This window comes from Rhopilema esculentum, chromosome 1, assembly GCF_057945365.1.
Source record: "Rhopilema esculentum isolate cy_ngs chromosome 1, ASM5794536v1, whole genome shotgun sequence".
In the NCBI taxonomy this organism is placed as follows: domain Eukaryota; kingdom Metazoa; phylum Cnidaria; class Scyphozoa; order Rhizostomeae; family Rhizostomatidae; genus Rhopilema; species Rhopilema esculentum.
The window spans coordinates 1,566,235-1,592,058 of NC_142815.1; the positions used below are offsets into that span (position 1 = coordinate 1,566,235).

A 25,824-nucleotide genomic window follows, 5' to 3' on the forward strand; every position below is an offset into this window, starting at 1 on the left:
GATTCCAAAAATGCCACTGTTTTTTAACCATAAGGGTGCTAGAAAATCTCATACTGTCCACAAAAAGTTCATGAAAATTATCTATCACTTTTTACCTATGTACCTAATGACCTAGCTGTAGGAAAAGGTGAAGGTGAAGTGATTAATTCAACTATTCAAAATAGTCCTAAATATGAAATGACTAGAATGTGGTGACAGATGAAAATTACTGGTTACCAGTCTGTCATAAAGTGCTTGATGCGGTATAGACAGAGCTGTACAAGTGGCATGACACAGTTTAGGTACCTTAGTTCGAGTTACTAAGTGACTGATTCAAGTTCAACTCACTCGATATAGCAAGTTTTGTATTTCCCTTCATCAAAGTCGCCATATTGGATTTGCAATTGCAGGCCTGCGAACTGAGAAGAGAAAATTTATTTGGCAAAAACAACAAGCATTTCAGGTACAGCCAACAGAATTACAGGGTATCTACAGCATTGAAAATTTATATAGATGTTCTCGTATTTAATTCTCTGAATTTTGCTAGACGGAAAGCTTTAGCATGTTTCAAAATATTTCTTCAAGGTTATGTTATTTAAAGATATTATGAAAAGCATCTTATCTTCTTCACTACACTGATCCAAAACCAACAGGCATCTGGCAATTTATTTCTCGCATTGACTGTGAATAACATACCTTGCAAGCCTCTTCCATTGTGCAGGGATGTGTGCCATCTAGGATGCCATCACGGGCCTGAACGTACAGAAGATTGATCTCCACGGGGTTCTTTATGTTCACGTTTGGTTCATACATATACTTTCGCCTTTAATGGAAACACATAGAAATAATTTCAGGACGTACGGTAGGTCGACATTTAGCAAAATAAAAACCTTACAAATCTTAGCAAAAAAATGATATCTATTTCTCTATGGGCCGAAACAATCATTTTCTCTATAGGCCAAAACAATCTTTTACGATATCTATTTTTCCGCTAAGCGGCCGTAGCAATCTTTTCCTTCCCTGGCCCTCTTACATTACCCGGCAAGATCAGGCATTTTAGGGACCCTTACGGAGGAAAGCCTTACCTGGAAAGATGCATTATCGTTAAAAAAGAAAAAGGACTTTGATTTTGAACACGGGGCCGTTTAGGGCACAGGCCCCGGCGCTACTGGACTATGATAGAATTGATAAGCGATGATGCAATGATTGTGACTGGATTGACTAACAACGATGAATGATTAACTGATACCTCAGAACTACCATTTGTGAATCATCTACCCCCTGTTCTCGCAAAGTCCTGTCATGAACCAGCCAATTTGCTATGAAAAAGAAATTCGAGTTAAATACTACTAAAATCTTCAATTACAAACAAAATCGCTTTCTTTGCAGCCTAACGATTTTAGGACGCTACACAGGCGCATACGGGACAAAAATTTTGGTACACTTTCTAATTAAATGAGTGTTATTTAACAAAAAAGCTTAGAACAAGGTTTTACAATCAAACTGTTTTAAAGTGATATTATTCAGAGGTTTTTTGCTTAAAACTTCCGTTTTCGAAGAATAAGGGTAAATTGGTATCATTTGCCTAGAGTCAAAAGCACTTCAAAGTTTGGGCGCCACAGATACGAGGGGGGCATGTCACTTTCCAAAATGCAGGGAACGGCTAGTAAACCACAGACAGATTGCGTATGAAAACAGAATACCTCACACACGAAACACGATGTTTCAAACACGCTTTTTTTACTTTATTCGCATCCTCCGTGCATGGCCTAAAATTGTCAATTGTGTACAAAAACAGGGAGCTTCTGGTGAGCACTTTTTATTATATTCAAGAGTTCAGGAAACGTCTCACTCTTTCTCCAAGTTTTTCTTCTTATCCAAATTGAATTGTATCTTTCGAATGAACATTTTTCATATATTATTTGGTTTCAACGCTTTGACAGAAAAAGAGAAAATGGACACCTGGGGAGCTGACTTGAGGGGGGGGGGGCGATCGTATTTGGGAGGACAATGGTCTTTCGTTCTCAAACGATGGGAAAACGTGACGTAATTTTATCAAAACGATAAGCTTGCCACCCCCTTCCCCCCCCCCCAATATTTGACCAAGTGTCCGCCCCTGTTCTTGGATAACCTTCCTCCAGCCGTGGAACAGTAAACTTCCTTGACTACAATCTCTTCGCAGACCCCTCTCCCTTCAATCCCCGAGAAACTGAGTTATAAATACATAAATGGCCTACTTTCGTCATCTGTATGGAGTTTCCTCTTCATCTGGTCCATCTTCTTCTTTTCTCTTTCTTCCACCTTCTTCATCATAGCCGTGCTCTTCACAGTTTTGTCCTGGAATGTGAATGCCGAAACCCATTACAACTACGACAAATATAATTGAAATCGCCATCTTGGCACGAAAGCTCATTTTTACAGCATACCACCTTAACAAAAGGCATAGAACCACCTTGATATGAATGGGCCACCTTTATTGGACCGGGCCACCTTGATATGAATTCTATCGTGATAGATCAACATCAACAAAATCATTATTGTAAAGCAAAAGGAACCACCTTATCAAAACACCAAATCGAAATGGCATTATTGAACAAGACGCATCTAGTATATATATGAGACACTCACTTGTCTAAAGAAATCTTGAGGTCTTATGTTCCGTAAGGCAATATGTCCCGTGAGTCAAATATTGAAAAGGTTTATTGGAGAGGAGCGTTTATTAGAAAGGAGCGTTTATTAGAGAGGAGCATTAATTGGAGAGGAGCGTTTATTGGGGAGGGGCCTCAATGGGAGAGAGACGTTTATTAGAGAGAAGCATATATTGGAGGGGAGCTTAAATCGGGGAGGAGCGTTCATTGGGGAAGGGCTTTAATTGGAGAGGAGCGTTTATTGGGGAGGCAAGCTTATTGCAGAGAAGCGTTTATTGAAGATAGGCGTACATTGGATAGGAGCGCTTATTTGAGAGGCGCCTTTATTAGACAGAGGGCGTTTAATAAATCAAACACGGCATCTTTATATCTTCCCTCATCCTCTCTCCTTTCAGGGTGAATAAAGAACCCATCCTTTCAGGGTGAATAAAGAACCCAATTTTCTTACCCTTGTCAGTGTTCCAGTTCCCATCTCTTCTTTCTCTTCTTTTGGCTCCTCAATAAACAGCGAAAATTCCTCCATATTTGTGATACCTTAAAAACAATACAAATTCAAGTTAGTGAATATCGAAGCCTTGAAATCTCCATACAAAAATTAGTCAATCTCTCTTCAAGTACAGATTCGCTGATGTAAAAAGTTCTAAGGGATTACATAAATTGACAATCCAAATTGCAGGGTGTTCCAGTAGTTTTGGCAGAAAATTAGTATCTTGCTCCCTGTACTATCCACCGTGACATTTTGGCAGGGACGATTGTCCCCTAGGAGCCTCCAGTCTAAATTTTACGCGAGCTAATCATTACAAATCTTAGGCCTTAGATCGATAAATAATTCCTTATTTAAAGCATTTGGAATCAATAAGCTAGACAAGTCATTTTAGAAACATAAAAAGATTTGGCCCCACTACGAAAGTCGAGCCAAAATAAAGTTTCAGTTAAGCTGAGTTTATGAAGGCAACCCCTGATTCAACAACTATTGCAGATCCATCGTCGAATCATAATGTTAAAATGTTACATTTAGAAATTTCAAAAACCAAAACAACTTTACCGAGCCGTTCGCAAATGGTCTGGAGAACATTGCCAACATTATGACTGTCGTCAATCTGTAACGGGAATTAACGGGAAAAATTATCAGAAACTCTCGTGTCAGAATTACAAAAGTAAGGGTTACAAAATAATTACAAGGCATGTTATATGCAAACAGGAGGGTGAGAAGCCTTAGGGCATAACCCCCCCCTTCCCCCCTGAGAATTTGCTAAATACAGTTTGGTTTGGTGTTTGTGCACTTTAGGTTTGAGTAAATAATAAGGGGGTAAAGCGTTCAAAAGTTTACAAGCTCTGGAAAGGAAATGTGAGTTGTGGGAAAGAGTTCGTGAACTTTGAAAGGGAAAGAGGATAAGCTTCAGAGGTGCTTTACAAGTAAAGATAAGATAAAAATATCGTGTCCTAGTTAGCAAAAAATCAACAGCAAAGTTGTTTGAGACATTCTATCCTTTCATCCCCCATAATTTATCCCGCTTTTGGAGACATTTTATCCCGCTTTATCCCGCTTTTGTCCCGCTTTATCCCAAAATATATCTCACATTTGCCTGTAAACATTTACAAGATAGTTCATACTAACCATAACAGTCTTGACAGCTCCATCAAGCATTTTCACTTTCAACAACCTGTGCTTATTCTTGTATTCTAATGTGTCCTGAAATACATAAGACATAAACTTCAAGCAACCTAATTCAAATGGTCCAACCTGCTATCCGAACGTATATTTGAGAACATGGCGAGCTATGCTTGTCAAAAGGTCCGTCCTCTCCAATAGACCACGCATATTGTTCCATATACACAGATAATTACATCTGCCAATGCTGACCTCTTTTAAACTGTTCAAGTCTTCTTAAGACGCTAAACAATACCCCCCCCCCCCCCTCCATTACCCAAACCCGATTCCAAACCCCCGCGTTATATCGGCGAAAATGTTCGACTAAAACTTCGAAAATTAACATTTTCCTGCAATCACTTTTGACAATTCAGTAAGGACCGTAACCCCCACCCCCAACTCCCAACTTTACCAAAACCTTCCTTTTTAAATTGTGGATTTGGACATGCCCCCCTTTCAACCTCATTCAAAGTCCCTCGCAATTGCAGGATGGGATTGGAAGAGCAACGAGTTTCCAACATATACGATCTTAGAAGAGCTGTGGGCACTATACCATAAAAGCCTGACTGGACAATTTAACGGGACTTGATTGACAGGTCAGTTGTGACCAATGAGATTCACTTTTAATCTGGCATTTCTTGATTGACTGATATATTTCAACCAATCAGATTCATTTTCGGTTGTTTATGATACAGGCCAAGTAAAAATATCCTAACGGGAATTTCACTTACACCACTTTTGAGACTGTAAAAGGCGAGTGGTCTTTCTTCTTCGAACCACTGGCATTTTTTTGGATCTTCATCGGAGAAGAATAGGCCACAGTCTTCATCTGCAAAAGAAAATACCCGCGTGTGAAGCATTCAAATGCAATTAAATGATTTAGCAAAATGATTAGGCGACAATCCTGGACAGACGGTGTAGAGATTTTATAACCCCCTGCCTCAACTCAATGTTTATATATCTGCTACTTAAAAACATTCCAACTGTAAATAGGGGCAGGGGGTAGTGGTTGGACTATACCTGCATGCTACCGGGCACGCGTTAGGGACTTGACTTGTCTAAAATTATAGGCTTATGCTCAGGGCCATGTTATGAGGGACGTGAAAGGTGTGGCACTTCCCTTGAAATATTCCTTTAAAAACGAGGAGAATTTGTGAGTGATGTTATTTTAAGAAATATATCAAAAATGTGTAACCTCCTCCCCCACGTTAACCCCTAGCCCCTATAGCCCCATTTACCCTATACCGGGTTCATTTTTTAGCTAAATATCTTGAAATATTAAAACTGAGAAGAATTGTTCATCTTTTTCTATCATTATCAGGTACCATCTTCTATCAGAAGGTTGGCTACCATGACCCTCCAACTATCCCAAAATCTGAGTTTTGATTTGTTGTCATGGTCATAGATAAAACTAAGGGGCTAATAGTAGGCGAATTTCTCTTTTTCTATAAGTAGGCGAATTTCTAACCACTGAAATAGCTCTTTATATTGAATCTTTTTGTGGATCAATCTCATTAATCCTTGGATGGACTGGGATGGATTCACAATAATTGGCTGTAATCCGCATAATCCTTCAAATATGTTATTGATCCTTGCATTGATGACAGATCAATAATTCCATACAGTAAGATTGGATTATGGTTGGATTAATCGCCAGATGCTACCATAACGGGAACACACCCTAGTTATGATTTAGCTTAATCCTGATTAAAATACATAATCCAACTGAAAAGAGCAATCAGGATGTCTCGACGTTTGAGCGCTAGCCATGATATGGTAGCCTGCGTGCAGACTCTGTTGACAAAATTAAAAATAGGAGAAAAAGTAGACGAGTCTACTTTCTCTCCTCTCTTAAATTTCCGAGTCTGCACGCAGGCCATGATATGGTCAATTCGACTTTATAAGTCAGAGAAAACATACGAAATCAGACATTTTGAACACGAGAACTTTTGAATACGGGGACTTTTGAATACGGGAACTTTTGAAAACGGGAACTTTTGAAAACGGGGATTTTGAATATAGGAACTTTTGAATACGGGAACTTTTGAATACGGGAACTTTTGAATACGGGAACTTTTGAATACGGGAACTTCTGAAATCAGAAACTTTTGAATAACCAGACTTTTAAAATAGATTATTCGACTGTTATGGTAAATTTGACTACTATAGTCCTAAACTTAAAGGCACTTTGTCCCGTTCCTCATCAGCTCAGAGTAAACATTAGGCTTTTCCACGCATTTAAGATCAAGAAAGCATTAAGAATTGGGCCTACGTTGCCCATTGGATATGCAACAATAGGTCTATTGTGTAGTCCAACCAATGGCAAATTTAAATAGCCAGCGAAATTCTTCAGGCCCTGCCTTTAAATACATGAAAGTTATGCATAAGCATGTCCGTACGGCAGTATCCCACAATGCAGTTTCATATTGCAAAGGGCCTAAATGGAAGACTGAAATTAGGCTCTAACGTTTCTGTTTGGGGTCCAGAACAGAACGTTCGAAAATAGAGATAATGGAGAAAGGTGAAATTTGAAAACGGAAACTTTTGAAGGAAAACTTTTCAAACTTTCAAAAACTTACAAAAAGTTTTCAAAACAAAAACATTTGAAAATTGGAACTTTTGAATACGGAAACTTTTGAATACAGTCTTCTGAAATAGCTTTCAAAACCGATATATTTGATAACGTATTATTTGCTGTGTTAGTGCTGGCTCACATGATCTGAAATTGGTGTAGAATTTGTAAAAAGTGTCTGTTTGGACAACATTTCCGCCACAAAGAAATAAAATGGCGCCCGACAAAGATTTGCTTGAAACTATCGGTGACATAAACTTGGGACGAAAGTTGAAGGTCTTTCTTTGATAATTTTGCATGTGTTTGAGTTTATAAATGCTGTTCTGTATATCATGATTGAAACAGACAACATGTTTAGCTAAACAACATCCAAATGGGAGCAGCTCTTAAACAAAGAAAAGTTATGACTTACTTTTCTGCGGTACAGCGTCTGGGACCTTGGCTACAATCAGTTTTATAGCTTCAGCAACAGTTTGATGTGGCTCAAACTAAAAGAAAAAGAAATGATGAGAATGAGCTTAGATCACTACAGAATGTTAAGTTTACAAAAAACAGCAAAAACGTTACAATAAATAAATAAAATAAAACAATGGGTTTTTGTAACATTCTTCAGCAGAGACAAATTGGATCTTATTCCACTATTTATCTATCGCCAAATAAAGCTTAGAGCTCAACATTTAAACATATTTGATTATCTTTCAAGATATAAGGCTACGAAGCTTTCGTTCTCAAACATTGTGAAACAAATGTTTGATGACCTTTACAGACACATAATGATGAAGCCTCTTGTTCTGAAACATTGTGAAACAAAGTTTGATGACCTTTCTAGAAACATAATGATGAAGCTTTTTGTTCTGAAACATTGTGAAACAAATGTTTGATTACGTTTCAAGATACATTCATTATGGGATGCTTGCGTAGCGCAATGGCTCATTGTTAGCAATGAGGCTTTAAACCTTGTGAAACAAATGTTTGATGACATTTCTGGCACATAGCGCTGTCGCCTTTTGTTTATTAAACATAGTGAGACAAACGTTTGACAATGTTTCAAGACACATAACTAGGCAAAATTTATTCTTAAACATTGTGAAACAAATGTCTGATGACGTTTAAAGACAAATAACGATGAACCATTTCTTCTGAAACATTGTCAAACATAAGTTTGTAAAATGTTTGACTATTTTGACAAGTTTAAATAAAGGTGACTTACCTGAAAGGTTTTGACCGTGTTCAACTTAATAAAGTTGATTTTTAAGGCCAAAGGAGCCATGGCGTGCTTTGGTCCGTGAAGACTAAAAAAAGAATGTACATCATTTACATTTGCATCTCTAAAACAAAACTTAACTAAAATTACTGCATACGGAAGTTTATCAGTCTTAAAATTCTTTAAATTCGTATTTCATTTGTAAACGATTGGTAATAATAGTTCCTAATTATAAGTTTGTTTGTTTATATGTTGTATGTTTCATTATGATACATTTTGCGATGTTCCTTTTGTCCAATCCAAACGACATTAGAAATAAATAGGGCACTTTTCGATCAATAATGGAATTACAGAGCGTTAATAAGTTTCATATTTTGTTATGACACATTTTGAGATGTTCAGTTTTTGCGGTCCAAACGACAATTAAAATTGGTTGGAATTGGTTGGAATCAAATGGAATTATGGAGTGTTCACAACATCAACTTAATTATAATAACCAACATCTGCTCTTTAGTTGCACGCACAAGCCCGCGGGAAAGACGCAGAAAATCGTATCTTGTACCGTATCCATTTATCATTAATTCGTTACTTAGTAATAGAAACTACGTTGGAATATCGTTTCGTTTTACATTTGAAAATCAGTATTTCCTATCAATATCAATTATCTACTAGCTTTACTAATAATACAAAAGTGCTATATCTACACAGTTCAAAGCGTTAGTAGACATGAGAATGCATAGCCGTGGCACTAAACTCACATCTGTTTCTTCATCAATAATCCCTTGACCCAGGGATAGGCACCCTACGGCCCGCGGGCCGAATCCGGCCTGTCAGTAAATTTTTAGTGGCCCTTGGCTTTCAGAAATGAAAAGTCAAAAAATAAAAAATGGTATCTCTTCCTGGTCCCCCGCTCCTCCATGGTAAGAAACGTTGTGAGTATGGCCCCCGAATAAAAAAGCTCCCGTCCTTGCCTTAACCCATACCCGTTTTACCCCCAAGGCAAATCCTGTCTCTGCAATTTCAGACACAAACAACCCTTAAACGACATTGTTAACTCATTTTAACAAAATCAAGTAGGTTGAAAGTAAAATAAGGTTTGTAGAAGAACAGCCATTGAAGGTCCCTAAACGACCTATGCAAAGCTGTCCACCTTTATCATAAAGAAGATAAAACATATTTTATCAAAACATGCACTTCAAATCAGGCCTTCAAATTTACGCAAGCCTGGACTTGTGCAGTCGCATGTCTGTTCGTGAAAAAGCTGCAGGTGTTTCACCGAAGGAAATTTGCTTGATGACGTAACATGATAAATTGGATTAAAAAAATCAAATATTTTGAGACAAGAAGACAGAAGAATTTTGGAAAATCAAAATTATCGGGCAATGGAATTATGGCAAGTGATAACTTCGTTATTAGCAACGAAACTTTTATTGTAGAAAAATCTGTCTAACAGCGTAACTCAAATTCTGCAATCAGACGGTGGGATATTGGTATAATTTATTACGAAGGTTGTGTTTCGAATTGATACTCATGTAAAGTGACGTAAATTGTCATCGGTAGTTGCGAAACTGTAAACACAAATGGCTTCAAACAGTAGCCTGGTTTTCATACAAAAGTGTCCTAAAACAGTAGTAATTTATTGGACGGCTTTTTCGTTTCCATGATTATCTCGCGTGAGAATGTTTAGGAGTTTTAGAAAAAACTAGCATTTTGTAGCTGCAAACAAGATAGTGAATTAATACAAACAACAGTCACAAGCAAACCCTACCTGAGGAGAATGACTCCTTTCAACAAAATACCACCAGCTCCAACTCAACACTTCTACCATAAGAGTTCAAAACACATACTGCTCGAGAACCATGGCACATCAAATACAAAAGGTTCATCCGTGAATTCTCACCAAAACTTATAAATAACCAACAGCTGGAGAACCATGACTTTTTTCAAAATCTCATTGCAAAATCTCTCCATAAATAAACCCTTTTTTATATTTCCAAAAATTCAAATAAACAAACAAATAATTTTTGATAAAGCTTGAGCGTGGCATTATCTTGAACTATTCTAAAATTTCAGCAATTTTGAGCGTTAATACTCTTATAGACTATATTCTTATAAAAAAAAGTGTGTATGGCTCCAAGAGCTCCAGACACCCACTGCTAGAATCTCCTGGGTCCCTAACGTAGAAAGGTTGTCACAGTTGAGGGCCGTCGGGAACGGGGAGAGCTGAGGGGCTGGAGCCCCCAATAATTGTCAAACTGTAGTATTTTTCAATCATGACAGTGTATTGAATTAGATGGAATACAAAGTAAGACCGATACAAAGTATTTTCCCGCTCTCTCTATTAATTATCTTCAAAAATCCTGTTGTCTTTAAAGTAAGACCAGTAAGAAAACGGATGGACAACATAAAGAAGGACATGGAAGTACTTGGAATAAGAGGATGCACTGAACAGAGAACGATGGAAGAAAGTGATCTAGCCCCCGACCTGGCAACATGCTAGAAATGGGAGACGAATGTGAGGATGATGATGATGATGATGATTATGATGATGATGACAAAGGGCAGCTCCCAACAATATGAATTTCGTTCCCACGGCACTGCAGTCCGGGGGGAGCAGGGGGGCCAGGGGGCAGGGGGCCTTGCTTACCCCCCCCCCAAACTGAAGTAGTATCAGCAAAGTACTGTTATTTTGTAATATATGGCTGTTTTACACTTATTTATCAGGGCTGCTCCCTCCCCCCCAACAAAAAGCTGTATCTCGGTCTTCGCTCTCTAGACTGCAATTTTCGTTTACAGCATGAATTCCACTTCCTTCCCGAAGGTCATGACATCTACGACCGATACGAACAAATGTCTTTTATTCATTCGTTTGACCACAATTCAACCTTTGAGATACTCAGCGTTCTTATCCATCAAATTAAAACTCATAGTTCACAATATGCACTTCAGTTAGTGAGTTATAACCTGCTTTTTCAAAACATCTTTCTTCAAAAGACACACGATAACAGGATAACTAAGATTAATTCAACTCAACCCAATTTACAGTATTCAATTCAATTAAATAAAAACAAAGGCGCCTAAAAAACCATTCTTTAAACAGAGTTTTAAGCCTGCCTTGTTTTAATCGTTTTAGAAAGAAGCTAAGGACTTGACTATAAAATGTGATGATGCCATAACGAAAACAAAAGCAATGCTTCAAATAAAGATCTTCCTTGTAGCATGGCATTATTCAAATCATATATTATTCACGAGTTTAGAGGTCGCTTTTTCTACAAAGTTCAAAGTATGACGTCATAAATATAATTTTTCAAAATTTTTCATTTCTGACAACATAACCTAAAAGAACACCACGAAACATTGTTAAAATCAGAATGAGTTAAATCTGTTGCAAATTGCGTGAAACAAAGTAAGGTAGAAACGAGGGCTTTACTTATGCGTTTACACGCTGTTTTACGTGTTTTACCTATTCACACGCTTATGAGGAACCTACCTTAAGGCCTAGTTCCAAAAGTTCCTTATTCGTAGACCCCAAGTCATCATATTGGGGACAAAAAGTTCCTTAATAGATCCTTAATTTGTTTTGACTAAATAAGCCTTTACACTTAATAGAGAGAGGGGCGAGACAGCATATGCGGAAACTACTCAATGAAGCACTTGACACACGAATAGCAAACAATCTATGCGAGTATTGGCTGCAAATGAATGGAACCAGCTTTTTAGTTCTTGATGCTTGCAGTTATTAAAAATGTTTCAAATCGAAAAGTTCCTTAGGGATTTCATTTTTAGTAGTATAAGTTCTTTAAATATTTCGGTCTTCTACATCTAGGTTCGTTATGAAGTGGTTCCTTATATAAAAAAAGTGTGTACTTTTATATTCCCTGGTACAGACTGTAAAACTAAACACCAAATTACAATGATTTGATTAAGTCTGTTAGTTAGATTAAGAGCAGGAGTCTGTTAGTGTTGCAGACTACAGATCCAAAATGGTTATGAATAATTCTAAGCAGAAGCATGTACAAACAAATCTGTTCTATAACTTGCTCAAAGATCAAATTTCCATCTTTTAAACAGAGAAAAGTTTTTTAAATGAGGCAGTTAACCAGACTTCAGAAATATGTAAAAAGAAGTAATTGTCCTCTCCTAAAAAATTCATAAAAATCAAAGTTATTTAGACAAATATGTCCCGTTATCTATGTCAAGACAATAACATGAAAAGACAATGCATCTTAGAATGGTTGCAGTAAAGATGACTGCTGTGCAGGGGCGGACACTTGGTCAAATATTTGGGGGGGGGCAAGGCTTTTATTTCAAAAAGATGATGTCACATTTCCCCCATTGTTTTAGAACAAAAGACCATTGTCTTTCAAATTATTGGGGGAAGTGACTGCCCTCCTTGCCCCCAGGTGCCTGCCACTGCTATCGTGTGGCAAGTTATTTAAAAAATATCTTTGTCTTATTTCATAATCTAAACTTTGATCAATGAGGAATTGAGTTATTGGTTAAAAACAAACACAGAACCAGTCAACCACAAAACCAATGTAACGTTATCTGGCTCAGGTTAGTTTCTAGCCTAAGGTGGGCCAATAACTTTGTGGTTTTTAGTAAAAATTGAGCTATGTCAGTGGCTTGGTTAATTCTAAAATTCATGCAGTGTTAAGTGTCTCTATTTTCTCTTTATAAAATATTGAATTTGCTCATTGAGACAAGCTTGTCTTTTTACAAAGATCATTAATTATCAAACTATAAATTGAAGCTCAAACCATTTTCTGATATATTTCTAAATCAAGGTACAATAAAAATACTTATAACATAGATTGTGAAGTTAGATCTTAGAGTTCCAGAAACGGAATATGCTTCAAATGTAAAAATTTAGCACAAAGCTTAACCCTGCATCAATGAAAATCTTTGTCTCTGATAAAAACAAAATCTTACAAAAGTACTTAAGATTTATTAAAATGTATTTAAGACAATCTAACAGTAAGCAAGAACAAGGCAAACTGGTGCATAGTGCAACAAATAGAGAGTGACAGGCAGAGCAGAAATACAAAAATTAAATAACCAAATATTTTGCTGTGCCATACCACAATAATCGTCAAGCCAAATAAAAAAGCACAAACATTTTGTTCATGTGCCTAGATTATGTAAAACAATGGCATACTCTGGTATACATAATTCTTCAAATAACCCTTCACCTTTGAATAAACCCTTCAAAGAAGCCCCCACCTCAAAATATTACATTTTAAATAAGAACTGGGAGGGCTTATCTGAGGACATATAGAAGTCAAAAACAGCCTTAAACCTCTTATAATAATTTGAAAGATTCTGTCTTTCTTGGTCAAACCCTGAACTGAAATTGTAATGGTTCTCCAACTAGGAGTGATGCAACTCTTAAGGAAAAGGAGATGAAGGTAAGAAATCATTAAATTTCCCAGCATAGCTATTTCATTTTTAAACTATCTAAGCATGACAAATGGAATATCCTTTTATGAAAAAACAATGGATCCCCTATTCTATTCTCAGGATGTAAAATTGGTGTTTGTACAATTTTACGTCTGTGATGATTTTATAAACAATCTGATTTTACTGATGACAAATACAGCATTATCATAATATTTATAAATTTAAAATCCAATATTATATATTATTCCTGATTATAAGCTAAGCAGAAGTATATAATTTTATGTCAGGACCCTAACAAAGCACTAATATTTTCTCTTAAGTATTGTTTTTGACTTAAGCTTTTGGTCCCTTTTTAAAGTAGCATGTTAGTTTTTTGCAGTAATTCTTGTGCAAAAATACAAAGGCTTACAATCTAAAATTTCAATCAATCAGTTGCCTTTGCATAGTAACTTTACTATCGGCCATTTGATGAGAGTTCTCATGAAAAATTAAACTTGTGTTATAATTGATCTTATCTCGTTAAACAAAACATTGGCCATCTGCTCTCCTGACTTAGACGCCATAATCAATCTTAATGAAACAAAATGTCCAAAGACTTAACATCCGCGGAACTTCGCAAGCATAAATTCCCGATAAGGAACAAACAGTTTAGAAACGAAATGCGAGACTCTTTGTAAACAAAGAAAGGAGCCGGTAACATAATTATGTTAACAATTTAATAACGAGCGAGTGTAACGGAATGTTTGGTGGAAACGAGTAGCCTAATTAGCTTTTGTTTGTACACGCCCTTGCGCTTTCAAAGGATGTTAACAAAGTTTCATTAGTTACAACAACATGCCAAGCAGGTTCCTTGAATGAAAAACATTTCCTGGCCTAACACTACTACAACAGAAACACCATAATCTGTACCTATATCTTACGATTAAATTGAAATTAAAACAACACCAACAAACCTCAGTTAGTCGTCTTCAAGTATCCTCCCCAGGAATGGGCTGATCACAATACAAGCAGAAGAATTTCGTGAGATTTTCAGACCACAAAACCTATACGGCGATTTTGCTTATGTCAAAATGGCGGATAGTTTCCGCTTGGGTGTGGAGCATGGAAGCGAGGTCCAGTGATGTATTTACTCCTTATATGGAGATGATCCGGGCCTCGACATTGGGAAGTTGTAGAAGGCGTCGAAAAAAGAAGAAGTTCAAAATCAATAAACAAATTCAAGACTTTACTCATCAATCATTCACTACTGATGATAGAACTGGATTAGCCCCCGTTAAGTCCGTTATCAAAGACGTAAGGTTATCAATACAAGTATTATATAAGCTCCGACACATGTTGGAAAGTGGAGGGGGGGCCAAGAAAATATTTAACACAAACAAAAATACTTGGAAGTATGCTCTACTGTTTTGCATGCCCCCGCTTCCCCTTCGTCGGAGACCCTGTACTACCGCGGATTAGAGAGAGGTATCTTACCCCTCCCTAACCCAACTGGAATATTTGGCCAAGGAAGAGTTTTGTAGGTCTAACGGTACTGACTATAACACACAGAGAGGTCGGTATTCCACAAGGCTCGTGTCTCAGCCCTCTCCTTTTCTTGGTCTATATCAAAGATCTTTCCTGCGCAGTTGGAAACTAAGCCATCTCCATGTATGCTGATGATACAATGCTGTTCTTGGAGTCTCAGAATTTAAAGGACCAGAATGAGGCTATTAATAATGACCTTAGGGATTTGAATATTTGGCTATGAGGTAGCAAATTATCACTAAATTTAGCAAAGAAACTTGACGGAACTAGGGGAGGGTTATGCTTGAAAATTAGAGAAAATCAGAAATAAGAGATTAGAGAAAATTAGAAAACGATTTAGCTTTAGTTGAGAAGTTAATTAGTCTCAATTGAAAAGAGCACATTAAATGTGTGTTTGCCAAGGTATCTAGAGCAATTGGTCTTTAAAAGTACGCAAAAGAATTCTTCCTCTAAATTTCTTAGAAAAGCTTTAAACTAGCATTGTTGAACCCCATCCCCGCTACTGTTGCGCTGTATGGGGCTGTTGTGGCATCACTGATATTCTCGAAACTTCAGGAGCTTCAAAACAGAGCTGCTAGGATCGTACCGAATAGCAACTTCGATGCCTCTAGCAAACCTCTGATTCAGGCTGGAAAACAGTTAATGACATGATTAAACACGATAGCAGAAAAATTGTATTTAAATCTTTAAGCAATCTCCCCCCTCTCCCTAATTTTTGAGCTAAACTTTGGAATAACCTAGATTCCGAAGCAAAAATGCAACATCTCAAAGAAAATTTTAAACATTGCTCTAAAACTTTTTTGGTTGCATTTTTGTTGTTTTAATATCATACTTCAGGTTCTCAACTTTTGTATATATATGTATATATTGTAAATTTGACACATCAAGGGAAATACAATTTAGAAAAATGTAAAAGAGTATCAAAAATTGCGTGGGTAGAGTGGGTTACATTGGTTGTGTATCATATCTTTTTATGTTTAGATCTATTTTGACTCTTTACTTTATTCTATTTTATGTTAGTCTTTCTTTTAGCTTAGATGCATGGCCCCTTGTAAACCAGCATTGCTGAATGAGCTACCATGCTTAAATAATTAAAAATTAAAATGAAATGAAGGTCGAAAGAAGTCGCCAGTCGCCACTCAATCAAATAGTCTACTAAATAACTTTTGCTTGCTAATCAACCACAGAGCTCTGCTCCCGCAATTTGAACCTTAGGAATTTTCTTTCTACAAATTTAGAGCACATAAACTTTAATGAGAGCTGCAGTTTGATATCTGAAAACTTTTATTTTTATGTCATCTTCATTTGTCAAATGCTGCTTCTGCTTTAGACAAGAAAGAAGCTTTCTTGTGAGAGGAATGCAAAATTTCCTTGCGTTTCTCCATACTATACCTTTCCTTCAAAAATACATTTCGAGGTTTCTACTTGGATTTTATATTACTCGGTGTGTATATGCTAGTTGATTTTTTAATGTGTTGAAGCATTGATTTTTAGCTTTTGAATAATTGCTGAGTATTGTAGACGAGCTAATCGCTAATGAGTCAAAGATCATGGTCTTCAAATCGATTCATGGACTGGCTCCACAATACATGTGTGATCATTTCAAAGAAAAAACCAAGTTAAATTTCTAGGAATCTTAGGAATACATCAACTGACTTAAGGCTAAAAAATATAAAACTCCAAAAATTGACAGAAATGCTTCTGGTTTAGTGGTGCTAGGTCTTGGAATGGCCTTTCAGCTGAGTGTAAACAGGCATCTTCCTTGGCCAACTTCAAAAAAATCTTGCGAAATTGTAAATGGGCGTAACTGTAAATTGTATACTGGAAATTACCATTTCGCCTTTCGTTTTAGGATAATTTTGTTGAATTGTAATTAGGATAATTTGTTTTTTATAAGAATTTCTGTAAGTATTTTAAGTGGAAGGCTCCTTGAAATTCAGCATTGCTAAAGGGCTTCCCTCCTTAAACATTTGAAATAAGTGAAATGAAAGTATTCAACGAATTTGTGTTCGCTAAATCTGCATTTTGCGTTGCATTTGATATCTTTAATTCCTTTCCCGAAAAAAATACCACTTCTGCCCCCTTCTCCTTAAAACAATGTTGATGATTTAGAGAAATATCATAAAAGAAGTGCAAAAAAGTGCTTCCTAAAATCGTTTGATATTAAACCAACATTGCTTTGTAGGGGAGAGAGGGATGATTGATTTTGACCTTGGAAACTGACGTCAGTGTTCCTTGACTTTTGGCAGGCATTGTAGATACTGGTTAAAAGGAGAAACATTTTTGGAGAATATTCCAATTCCTATATTCAATCTTTGGAGGAAAGTTGAATATAGGAATTAGATTAAAGAAATCGGTCGTTGTCAAAGTAGTAGAACGAGTTACAGCTTGGCTTAGGAAATAGATCGAGAAACCTTATCCAGAATAACTTGGTGCCAGCGCAAATTAACAGAGCTTCGTTTTATATATTGGCTACACTTGGCTCACTAGGTCTATTTGTTAACAACAAGTTTTTCAGGAACATTACAAAAAAAGAAAAATCACTGTTGAAGGGAAAGAAACTGATGAAAAGAAACTTTTTGAGGACATAATAAAAAAAAGAATGGGCAGATTTGTTCTATGAAAGTAAAATCAAGAAAATTACAAAGTTTGATTGTATCGATAATCCATTCCTACTAAAAAATCTAGTTGAAATTATACAATAATTCTTAAATTTTTCTTGCCACCAACCATATTGCTGGCCTAACCTAAGCCTTTTCAAGACTTTCATATTTGGCCCCTCCACTGTCAAATACGTTTCGCTCGCCCTGTTAAAACTCTCTACTACATTTCAACCTTGGCTTTTTACATTTCAAATCGTTTGTTAAGAATGTTCTAGATGGTTTTAGAAAATGTTAGCAAGAATAAGCATTGCAAAATTTCTATTCTAAGCATTTACAATGTTCTAGTTTATAAAAGAATGTTCTAGAATTCCCAGCATCAATAACGGAAAAATTTAATTTATTTTGAATGGTTTACAAGTTTCCATTTTATGGAAAAGCGACCATCAGATAAATTTCTTTAACGATTATCTACAAGCACATCCTTCTCAATCACTTTTCAAAATAATAAAGAGGAATGGTACACTGATCAGTGCCTTCTTACTTTAAAAATATAAGTTAGTGACTTGAGTTGAAGATTGATAAACCAGATTTGATGAAGGATAAAAAAAATAATAATTTACCTTCTTGTTTCACCTCCAAAGCAATTCTTCCTCTTCACAAATTGATTTCTTTCTTATCGTAGGAATCCTTACCCTTACAAACAAATTTTAAGTTCAAAATTTTTGAAAATTTTAACTCGTAGTCTTGATAATTCACTTACAATCATATACCACATTTTGGACAAAATTTCGTGTTCCTTGGTGTTCACTACATCAATTATTCAATAAAATGGGCACTGGGCTCGAAAACCTCTGGGTTTGTTCCAGTTAGTCTGCACCCCCGTCTACAAATGCTGCCACATCTATGGACAGTGCAATATTGATAAATATTCTGTCCACAGATTCCACCAGAATCTTGTGGTAATTTATGCAACCCTCCAAAATAATGCAATTAGCTGAAATTGTCAACAGTTCAAACTCATCATGCACCATTTTATCTGTTTGGTTTCAGTGCAAATCTGATGCAAGTTTTCAAAGGTTTCATTTCACAAATTATTTTCATAATTAGACCAAGCCCTCTGTTTGGACAGAATATCCAGGGCGCATTCCATGTATTTAGGCCCGAAGATCTTTGGCGTACACCCAGGTTTCTTTCGGCGTTCGGCGTGCAAACCAATAAAAAATTTTTTGGCGTACTCAACATTTTTGTTAGTTGGCATGCTAAACATGAAGCAATGTACATAGTTAACGTAAAATAAAGACTCAAACCTCACAGTTCTCTCTAATAATCAGTTTTCTTTGTCTGGTGCAACAATGTTTATTGTTTTACTAGCTCCTTTAATAATTTCGGCGTACCTAAACAAATGCCCCGGTGGACCTTCAGCGTACAGTTGACATGGAATGCACCCTGGCAGAATATTCATCAATATTGCACAGTCCATAAATGTTGCAGCATTTGTGCACTGGGGCGCAAGCTAGTTCCAGTGTTCTCGGCAACATTAAATGAATTTTTTGATTTTTTAATAAAATTTATCATTGTTAGTTAACATTTGTATAACTTTAAACTTTAAATATACTTGTTGAAAAAATGAATTTTAATTTTGAATTCGACAGAAAAAGCCAGACAAGCCAATCTCGTATTCAGTGTGAGGTTTTGTTCGCACGTTCATTCAGCAAAATGGCGACGCTTCAAGGGTTCAAAATCGCAAAAGTCGCATTTGATGCGTCTCACACTTCGCCGCATTATTTATATATCAAGAAACACACACACCAGAAGGAAAATGATCTTACGCCGCCAGGAAAGACTCTTTTTGTCGTCAATGTTCCGCCATATTGTACCAAAAAGGGACTGAAAAATGCGTTTCAAGGATTTGGGCCTATTTCCTCGGTTTATATTCACGATTCTCCTGGACCAGTGTTACAACCGACAGCAGAATCTAATATTTTTCATAAAGAAAAGTATCAATTCAAGGTAAGATTGAGAACACCAGCGAAAAATGATTTCTTTTATGCACTTGACATTATCAATGAAGGACATGATGGCGTAGTTCAGGTCCACATCAGCTTATTAGCTGAATGAATTTCTGACCTGCATTGACAAATAAATTATGATGTATGTATTTATGACCTCCTAGATAATCTATAAAGTTTGTATGATAACTTTATTGTTGTTACCATGCATTGTCACAAAACTAATTTGAAACTTTATCAAGCTACATAAGACTTTTTTGTATGACTATTTGTGAAATTTAGTTCAAGTTAATGTTTCTTCTTTAAGCTTTCCAAGGAATTCTTATAGAGTTAGTTTATTCTGAAGATATCATTTTATAGAAATTCTCTTGGCTCTGAGATAACTTGGTTGAAAGTTCAGGTATGGAAAGTAAAGAAATTAAGGCTTTGTCCCTCTCCCAAAGATATGGATAAATTTTGCAATATTAATTTTTTTGATAATAACTCACATACCTATTATCATTCTAGGTTGCTTTTGTGGTGTTTATAAAATCAGCTTCCATTGACAAAATAATGAAAAACGATTTCAATGAGACACTTCTGATATCAACAGACTTAAACCCAGTTAAAACCGGAATAGCAAAATGGTGCTTGGAATATAAAAAACAGTATCCGAACCCTGATGATGTGCAGAAAAAGGTTGACAAATATATGGCTGCATTTGATGCAAAAACAGAAAAAGAAAAGCAAGAACTAGAGAAAATTGCCAACCAAACTGATGATGCAGGATGGACCTTTGTTTCATATGGTGGTAAAAAGCCAAGTGCACCAGTTAAGAAAATAACTACAAAGGAAAAGAAGAAGAGAGAAAAGAAAGAACTAGTCAATTTTTACACCTTTCAGCAACGTGAATCGAAAAGGGAACACATAGCAGTCCTCAGAAAAAAATTCGAGGAAGACAAGAAAAAGATTGAAATGATGCGAGCTGCTAGGAAATTTAGGCCATTTTAAAAACTTTTAAAAAACGTCACAGCCTTTAGCTAAAAAGTAGATTTATTTTTTATTAAGGCATTCTTCCACCAAAAGTTTTATGGATAGTTTGAAAATACTTCCCATCGGATCTATGATACCCTATTCCTTATTCAGATGCCTTGTTCTTTCATAAGTCCTTGAACAAGCCCCCAAGGGGCTTAGTTTGCAAAAGATTTTTTGGGATGGGAGTTTATTCGAGGGAGGAGCTTATTCAAGGGTAGATGCTTATTTTGGATGGGGGCTTATTCGAGGGAAGCGCTAATGCCAAGGTGGGGGCATAATCGAGGACTTAGGGTATTACTACCATAGTTCTTTGCCAAATTTGTTTTCTAAAAGTGCTTTTCTTTTATGTCCATTACTCTGTCTTTTAGAGCTACAACCTAATAATTTAAAATAGATGTCTTAATGCCTTAAATCTGTTGTCAAACATTCCAATGTCTACCTGTTTGATTTAGCAACATGCAATGGGGCTGCTGTTATATTCAGTATCCTTGAGGGAGGGGAGAACTTGGGCAGTTGGGGGCAAGCACAGTAAATTTTCAAAAGTCCCTTTCAACCATATCACTATCCACTTTCTTCTTCTAAATATCTAATTGCTAAGATAAATCTAGTTTTTAAACAAATTGATAGGATCTCTAATGAAGGATGTGATACAAGAAAAGAAAATATAATTTAAAACCTTGTATCTTTATCAAGAAATACTTCAAGACTGACCAAAACAAATACTGCTGCAACATTTCACAATATGGAAAGTGTAAAAATACATCATATATTGCACACAATATATTGGTTTATACAAATACTTCAGGCTGAGGAGAATTAACAGATAGAAATCCTGGTGATCTAAAAACAAGCTAAATTCCTTTCAATTTGCATAAGAATCAGGCAGTTTCCAAGACATTGTTGAATGGAAACTCCAGCAACAAAAGTTTCGCTGTGATTGGTTGCCTATTTTTAGATTTTGTAATTACCATTGTTGTTTTAACGGATGTTGCAAATGAGGGTATTGGCTGGGGAGAGTTGACTGGGGGTTCAAGCCTTTGTTTCTAGAAAAAGTGTGACAACATTCCATTTTCATTTAAACATAAGAAAGCCAACGGGGCTGGAGTGGCAGTTTTTCCCTGGCTAATACAGTAGGCAATATGGGGCTGGAACTGGTACAAACATGACTGGCTGCCAAATATACGATTAATTGCACAAAAGGCTTTTCTTAAAACAAGGTAAAAAGAAACATTTACTATTGGGAAGACTAAGTTATTGGAGAGATAAAATGTGTTGAAAATGATAGGAACAAAAGGGTTTGTTTATTAGAAACAGGATTCTTATCATTCTTGAAAGCAGGGGGTGGACACTTGGTCAAATATTGGGGGGAGCAAGCCTATAACGTTGATAAGATGATGTCATTTTCCCATTGTTTGAGAAAAAAGACCATTATTCGTCAAAATATTAGGGGGCTGACTGTCCCTTTGCCCCTAGGGTGTCCTCCAGGACTTGGAAGCCCCTGGCCCTGCCCTTAGTCAGTATGTTAAAAAAAGATCTAGCAACTTCACCTTTATCTCCATTAATTCTTGTTATAAAACAAGCCAACACGGATGAAAACAAGCCCACCCCCTTTTATGTACAAATTACTGCAGTAGAGGAAGACTTGCTATTTGCTGAGAGAGTTGAAACGTCTTTTCTATGAGTCCAGAGATAGAAGAGTGTCCACAATGTTATAAACAATAAAGCATTTTCAGAACTATTTGTTAGAAGTGGAGCAACAAGGGGCTTCAGTGTCGTCAATTGTGGAACTGGAAGAACCGGGTTTTGGATCACTAGAGCTTGCTGCTTGGACGTGCATAATTTCAGATCGACCTGCTTCTTTCACAGCACTATTTGAGCCACAAGGAACTGCTGGGATATTTTCTTCTTCTTCATCGTCAGTTGACTTGCAATCTGTTACAGCGCCAATTGTGGAGCCGGAAGAGCCCGCCTCCTGGCCCTGCATACTTCCAGATGGACCCGCTTCCTCCATAGCACTATTTGAGCCACAAGGAACTGCTGGGACATTTTCTTTGTTGTCATGGTCGTTTGACTTGCAATCTGTTTCAGCTTCATTTTGGTTCATCTCATCTATGTTAGCTGAGGAACCTGCACTGCTGGTTGGCATTTCAATGTCATTATCAGCTGAACTACTACAAGATTGTGTCAACGACTCTTTTTCTGACGAGGACCCCATACTGCTTTCTGAAGTTACTGTTGCAGTTCCTTCATCTTTGCTTTTTTTGTTTAACTTAGGATAGAATTCCCCAATACCTAAAGAAAAAACTTAACATAAGAAATAAAATCATGTAATGTGTCAAGTCACATAACAAATATATACACAAATAAATTACATATTTTCTTAAAACTTCTTTACATCAGGATAACATTTTTTCATGGCTTAAAAGATGACTAACAAATCATAAGACAAGACACTTGGACCTTGGGTCCTGTGTAGACAACAAAGAACTAGAAACAAATAGAGTCAGGCTTCCTGTGGCACTAAGGCCTCCTATAGCCCCTGGGTTCTGTGATTCAGCCATTGGTTTAAGTAATATTAACTTTTTTTGTAGATTCAGTGAGATGTAGATTTGTGAATGTAACAATCATAATTTTGACACTTTTCTACTATGTAAATTCATGAAATAATGTGTTTTTGAGAATTTGATTTGATTTATAAATAAAGTACTACAAACCCTTTTGCCAAGCAGGTATGTCACAAAGCCTTACTGGATTGCCACCTCCACTAGATGTGTAACCACTTTTCTTTGAAGGTGTTGAGCTTGAACTGGCACCACCAGAACTAGCTGCCAACTTTCGAGGTGCCTTTGCACCAACAGCTTGGGATAAAAACATAATTTTACCATTAAAAGCAGAACATTGGGGTTATTTGAGTCTGCCATGGGCTAATTCGAAGGACCCATTAGCAATATTTGGGTTTATCCCATCATACCTGCATTCATACCTGCATTTTGAAGCATACTGACAAGCCTCAAAACAGAGGAAGAAAATATACCTGTGTAATATTGTTAGCTGCTGCTAAATAAGCCTCAACTTTCAAATAAGCCCCCCACCCTCAAGTAAGCCCCCTACCCTGAAGCGTTTTTCTGCAAAATAGGCCCCTATTCAATGACTAACCATACCACCATCTATTGAAATATTCAATTTGCAGACTCCAAAGTGCCACCTACTAAAATTCGTGCCAAGCTCTGCTCCAGCATTTGAAGAGAGCCTTGAGGAAGGCAAGAGCTGTGACACTCCCCGAATAACCAGGCCTGGGCTTGAATACTTCATTCTGATACCAATAAGTTATCCCCTTATCTTAATACCTGATGAGGGCATTAAGAATGACACTCTAAGTAGCAACCAAACACCATCAGTTCTTTACATCAAAAGTATGAGCAGCTCTGTTTACATGGCATCAAGCATTTAAGGACAGAAAAACATAAAACAACAGGGGCAGAAATTTCGGGTTGGTGGGGATATCCACTGCATTTCAAGCGTTTATTGTCATATGTTTTTCCGGTGTGAGTTTTACATGGATTCCGCCCTAGAGGTTGCAGGATAGGTTTCTGAGCAAGAAGACACAGGAAAGGATAGCCCTTTGATGTCTTCTCTTAACAAAACCCTCTTTTCTCTATCCTTCACAATTTCCACTGATGAAATATCATGTCTGATTGTTAATGAAATAACTTTTGAAATACAACAACCTCCACTACAAAGATAAAACATATAGGCCAAATTGTTCACTAAAAAGATAGAACAAGATCGAAACCAATTTTTAAAAGGTAACCCCGATACAATAGACTATTGAAAAATTGTGTGGAGAATCTATTCAGTTCAGTTATTTCAATCTAAAATCACAAATCGATATTTAATCATAAAATTTAATCGTAATTTGGAAAGAATCTGAGGCGTGCAAACAAACATTCCAGATTGCAAAAGATGTTAGGGTCTTCAAAGACTTTGTAGATGCATACTTAGGCCTAGCTCGAATTGAAAAGAAATACTTGAAAATAATTACCTTTTCGTACAGAATTGTCAGCTCTCGTCCTAACCATGACGATCAAATGCAACTCTATGAAATATATTGTCGGGCAAACTCGAAACTACATGGGCTATGATATGCTATGCGATTTGGCGGTACAAGAAAACATTGGTGTTTTCCCGCGCATGGCAGCCTCGTTGTTAAAACATCAAAGCGAAGCTAATTCAAAAGACTTCAGTTTTTTCGGTTTTTGAAACAGAACTTACTTTTTCAACCGGGAATTTTGCTGTAGTAAAGGAGTTATATCGAGTTCTTAGCGATAAATTTGGAGGACATGGCAATTTCCCCAACAAACTCTTGGGGCTGGATTTTTATACCGTTTTAATGAACTTTCACGCGACTTTATTTCTTACTCGATCCACCCACACCTGAATATAAATTTAAACATACCACAGAATATTAATTCTGTGACCATAACTTTGGCAAGTACCGGACACTTATAGGCCCTCATACTGTGAAAAGAAGAGAGTGTGACGAGAATTACTTAAGCACGCTATGTTCTATTGTTCTCACGCCAAGGGGGTGCCGAGAGGCTAAACCCCCCTAAATAGTCTAGAGGGTCCCCGAACTAAAACATTTGCAAAACGTACTGAATTTTAAAACGTGCAGATGTTGCCTCTGAACCCTCTATCCCATGACTATTTTGGCTTGTATGTATTTTGGCTTCTAATATTTTGCTGGATAAAATATCAAAATCATCTAAAACTATTCATTAGAATAAACCTGTAGATAACAAATTCATTGAGCCATAATCCAGAAGTCTACCCGCGTCAGAAATATGTTTGTCACAAGGGGGTGGGGGGAGGGGGAAAGACACTTTCTTCGCATTACTAGCCCCTTCAATTTGGAGTCGGTGGCACAGGTCCTGTTCAATTAAACTAAATAATTTTCACACAAAATTTTGTAAGACACTCAGTTACTTCGTTATTCTGTTATTTGAAAATGGCTTTGAGAAAAGCAAGCATTTTATATCATATTGGCTAAAAGCTTTTTCATCTGACAGTCCTTAGAGCATAAAACATCAGAATAAGGGTTCGAAAGAACATGATGAAGAATGTATACCCAGTTGTGGATCGAAATAGGCCAATCAGAGAAAAACGCAAGCACAAGACCGGTATCGTTGTCCAATCAGTGCCGCGTGCCTAAAGAAAAAT

At 36.7% G+C, this 25,824-nt stretch overlaps 3 protein-coding genes across 8 annotated transcripts in view; 1 reads left to right on the forward strand and 2 right to left on the reverse strand.

Moving 5' to 3' along the window:
• LOC135690253 (talin) overlaps positions 1-14,566 on the reverse strand; it is a 64,874-nt gene extending 50,308 nt beyond the window's left edge. For all 6 annotated transcript variants that reach the window (XM_089109023.1, XM_065207758.2, XM_089109039.1 and 3 more), the window contains exons 1-11: positions 14,408-14,566; positions 8,061-8,142; positions 7,263-7,338; positions 5,010-5,107; positions 4,246-4,320; positions 3,673-3,727; positions 3,076-3,161; positions 2,217-2,316; positions 1,229-1,298; positions 676-802; positions 328-398 (exon numbers count right to left, since the gene is read on the reverse strand). In XM_089109023.1, coding sequence (XP_088965149.1) covers positions 328-398; positions 676-802; positions 1,229-1,298; positions 2,217-2,316; positions 3,076-3,161; positions 3,673-3,727; positions 4,246-4,320; positions 5,010-5,107; positions 7,263-7,338; positions 8,061-8,120 — 818 coding nt within the window. In that variant the 5' untranslated portion in view covers positions 8,121-8,142; positions 14,408-14,566. The remainder of the gene's footprint in view (positions 1-327; positions 399-675; positions 803-1,228; positions 1,299-2,216; positions 2,317-3,075; positions 3,162-3,672; positions 3,728-4,245; positions 4,321-5,009; positions 5,108-7,262; positions 7,339-8,060; positions 8,143-14,407) is intronic.
• Positions 14,567-19,266: 4,700 nt separating this feature from the next.
• Positions 19,267-21,902, forward strand: LOC135690262 (ribosomal RNA-processing protein 7 homolog A). The gene is made up of 2 exons (XM_065207767.2): positions 19,267-19,591; positions 20,098-21,902. The coding sequence occupies exons 1-2, from the start codon at positions 19,298-19,300 to the stop codon at positions 20,578-20,580; spliced, it is 777 nt and encodes a 258-aa protein (XP_065063839.2). The 5' UTR covers positions 19,267-19,297; the 3' UTR covers positions 20,581-21,902.
• Positions 21,903-21,987: 85 nt separating this feature from the next.
• LOC135690263 (uncharacterized) lies at positions 21,988-25,073 on the reverse strand. The gene is made up of 3 exons (XM_065207769.2): positions 24,647-25,073; positions 23,319-23,462; positions 21,988-22,896 (listed from the first exon to the last, which is right to left on the reverse strand). The coding sequence occupies exons 1-3, from the start codon at positions 24,681-24,683 to the stop codon at positions 22,340-22,342; spliced, it is 738 nt and encodes a 245-aa protein (XP_065063841.2). The 5' UTR covers positions 24,684-25,073; the 3' UTR covers positions 21,988-22,339.
• Positions 25,074-25,824: the final 751 nt, after the last annotated feature.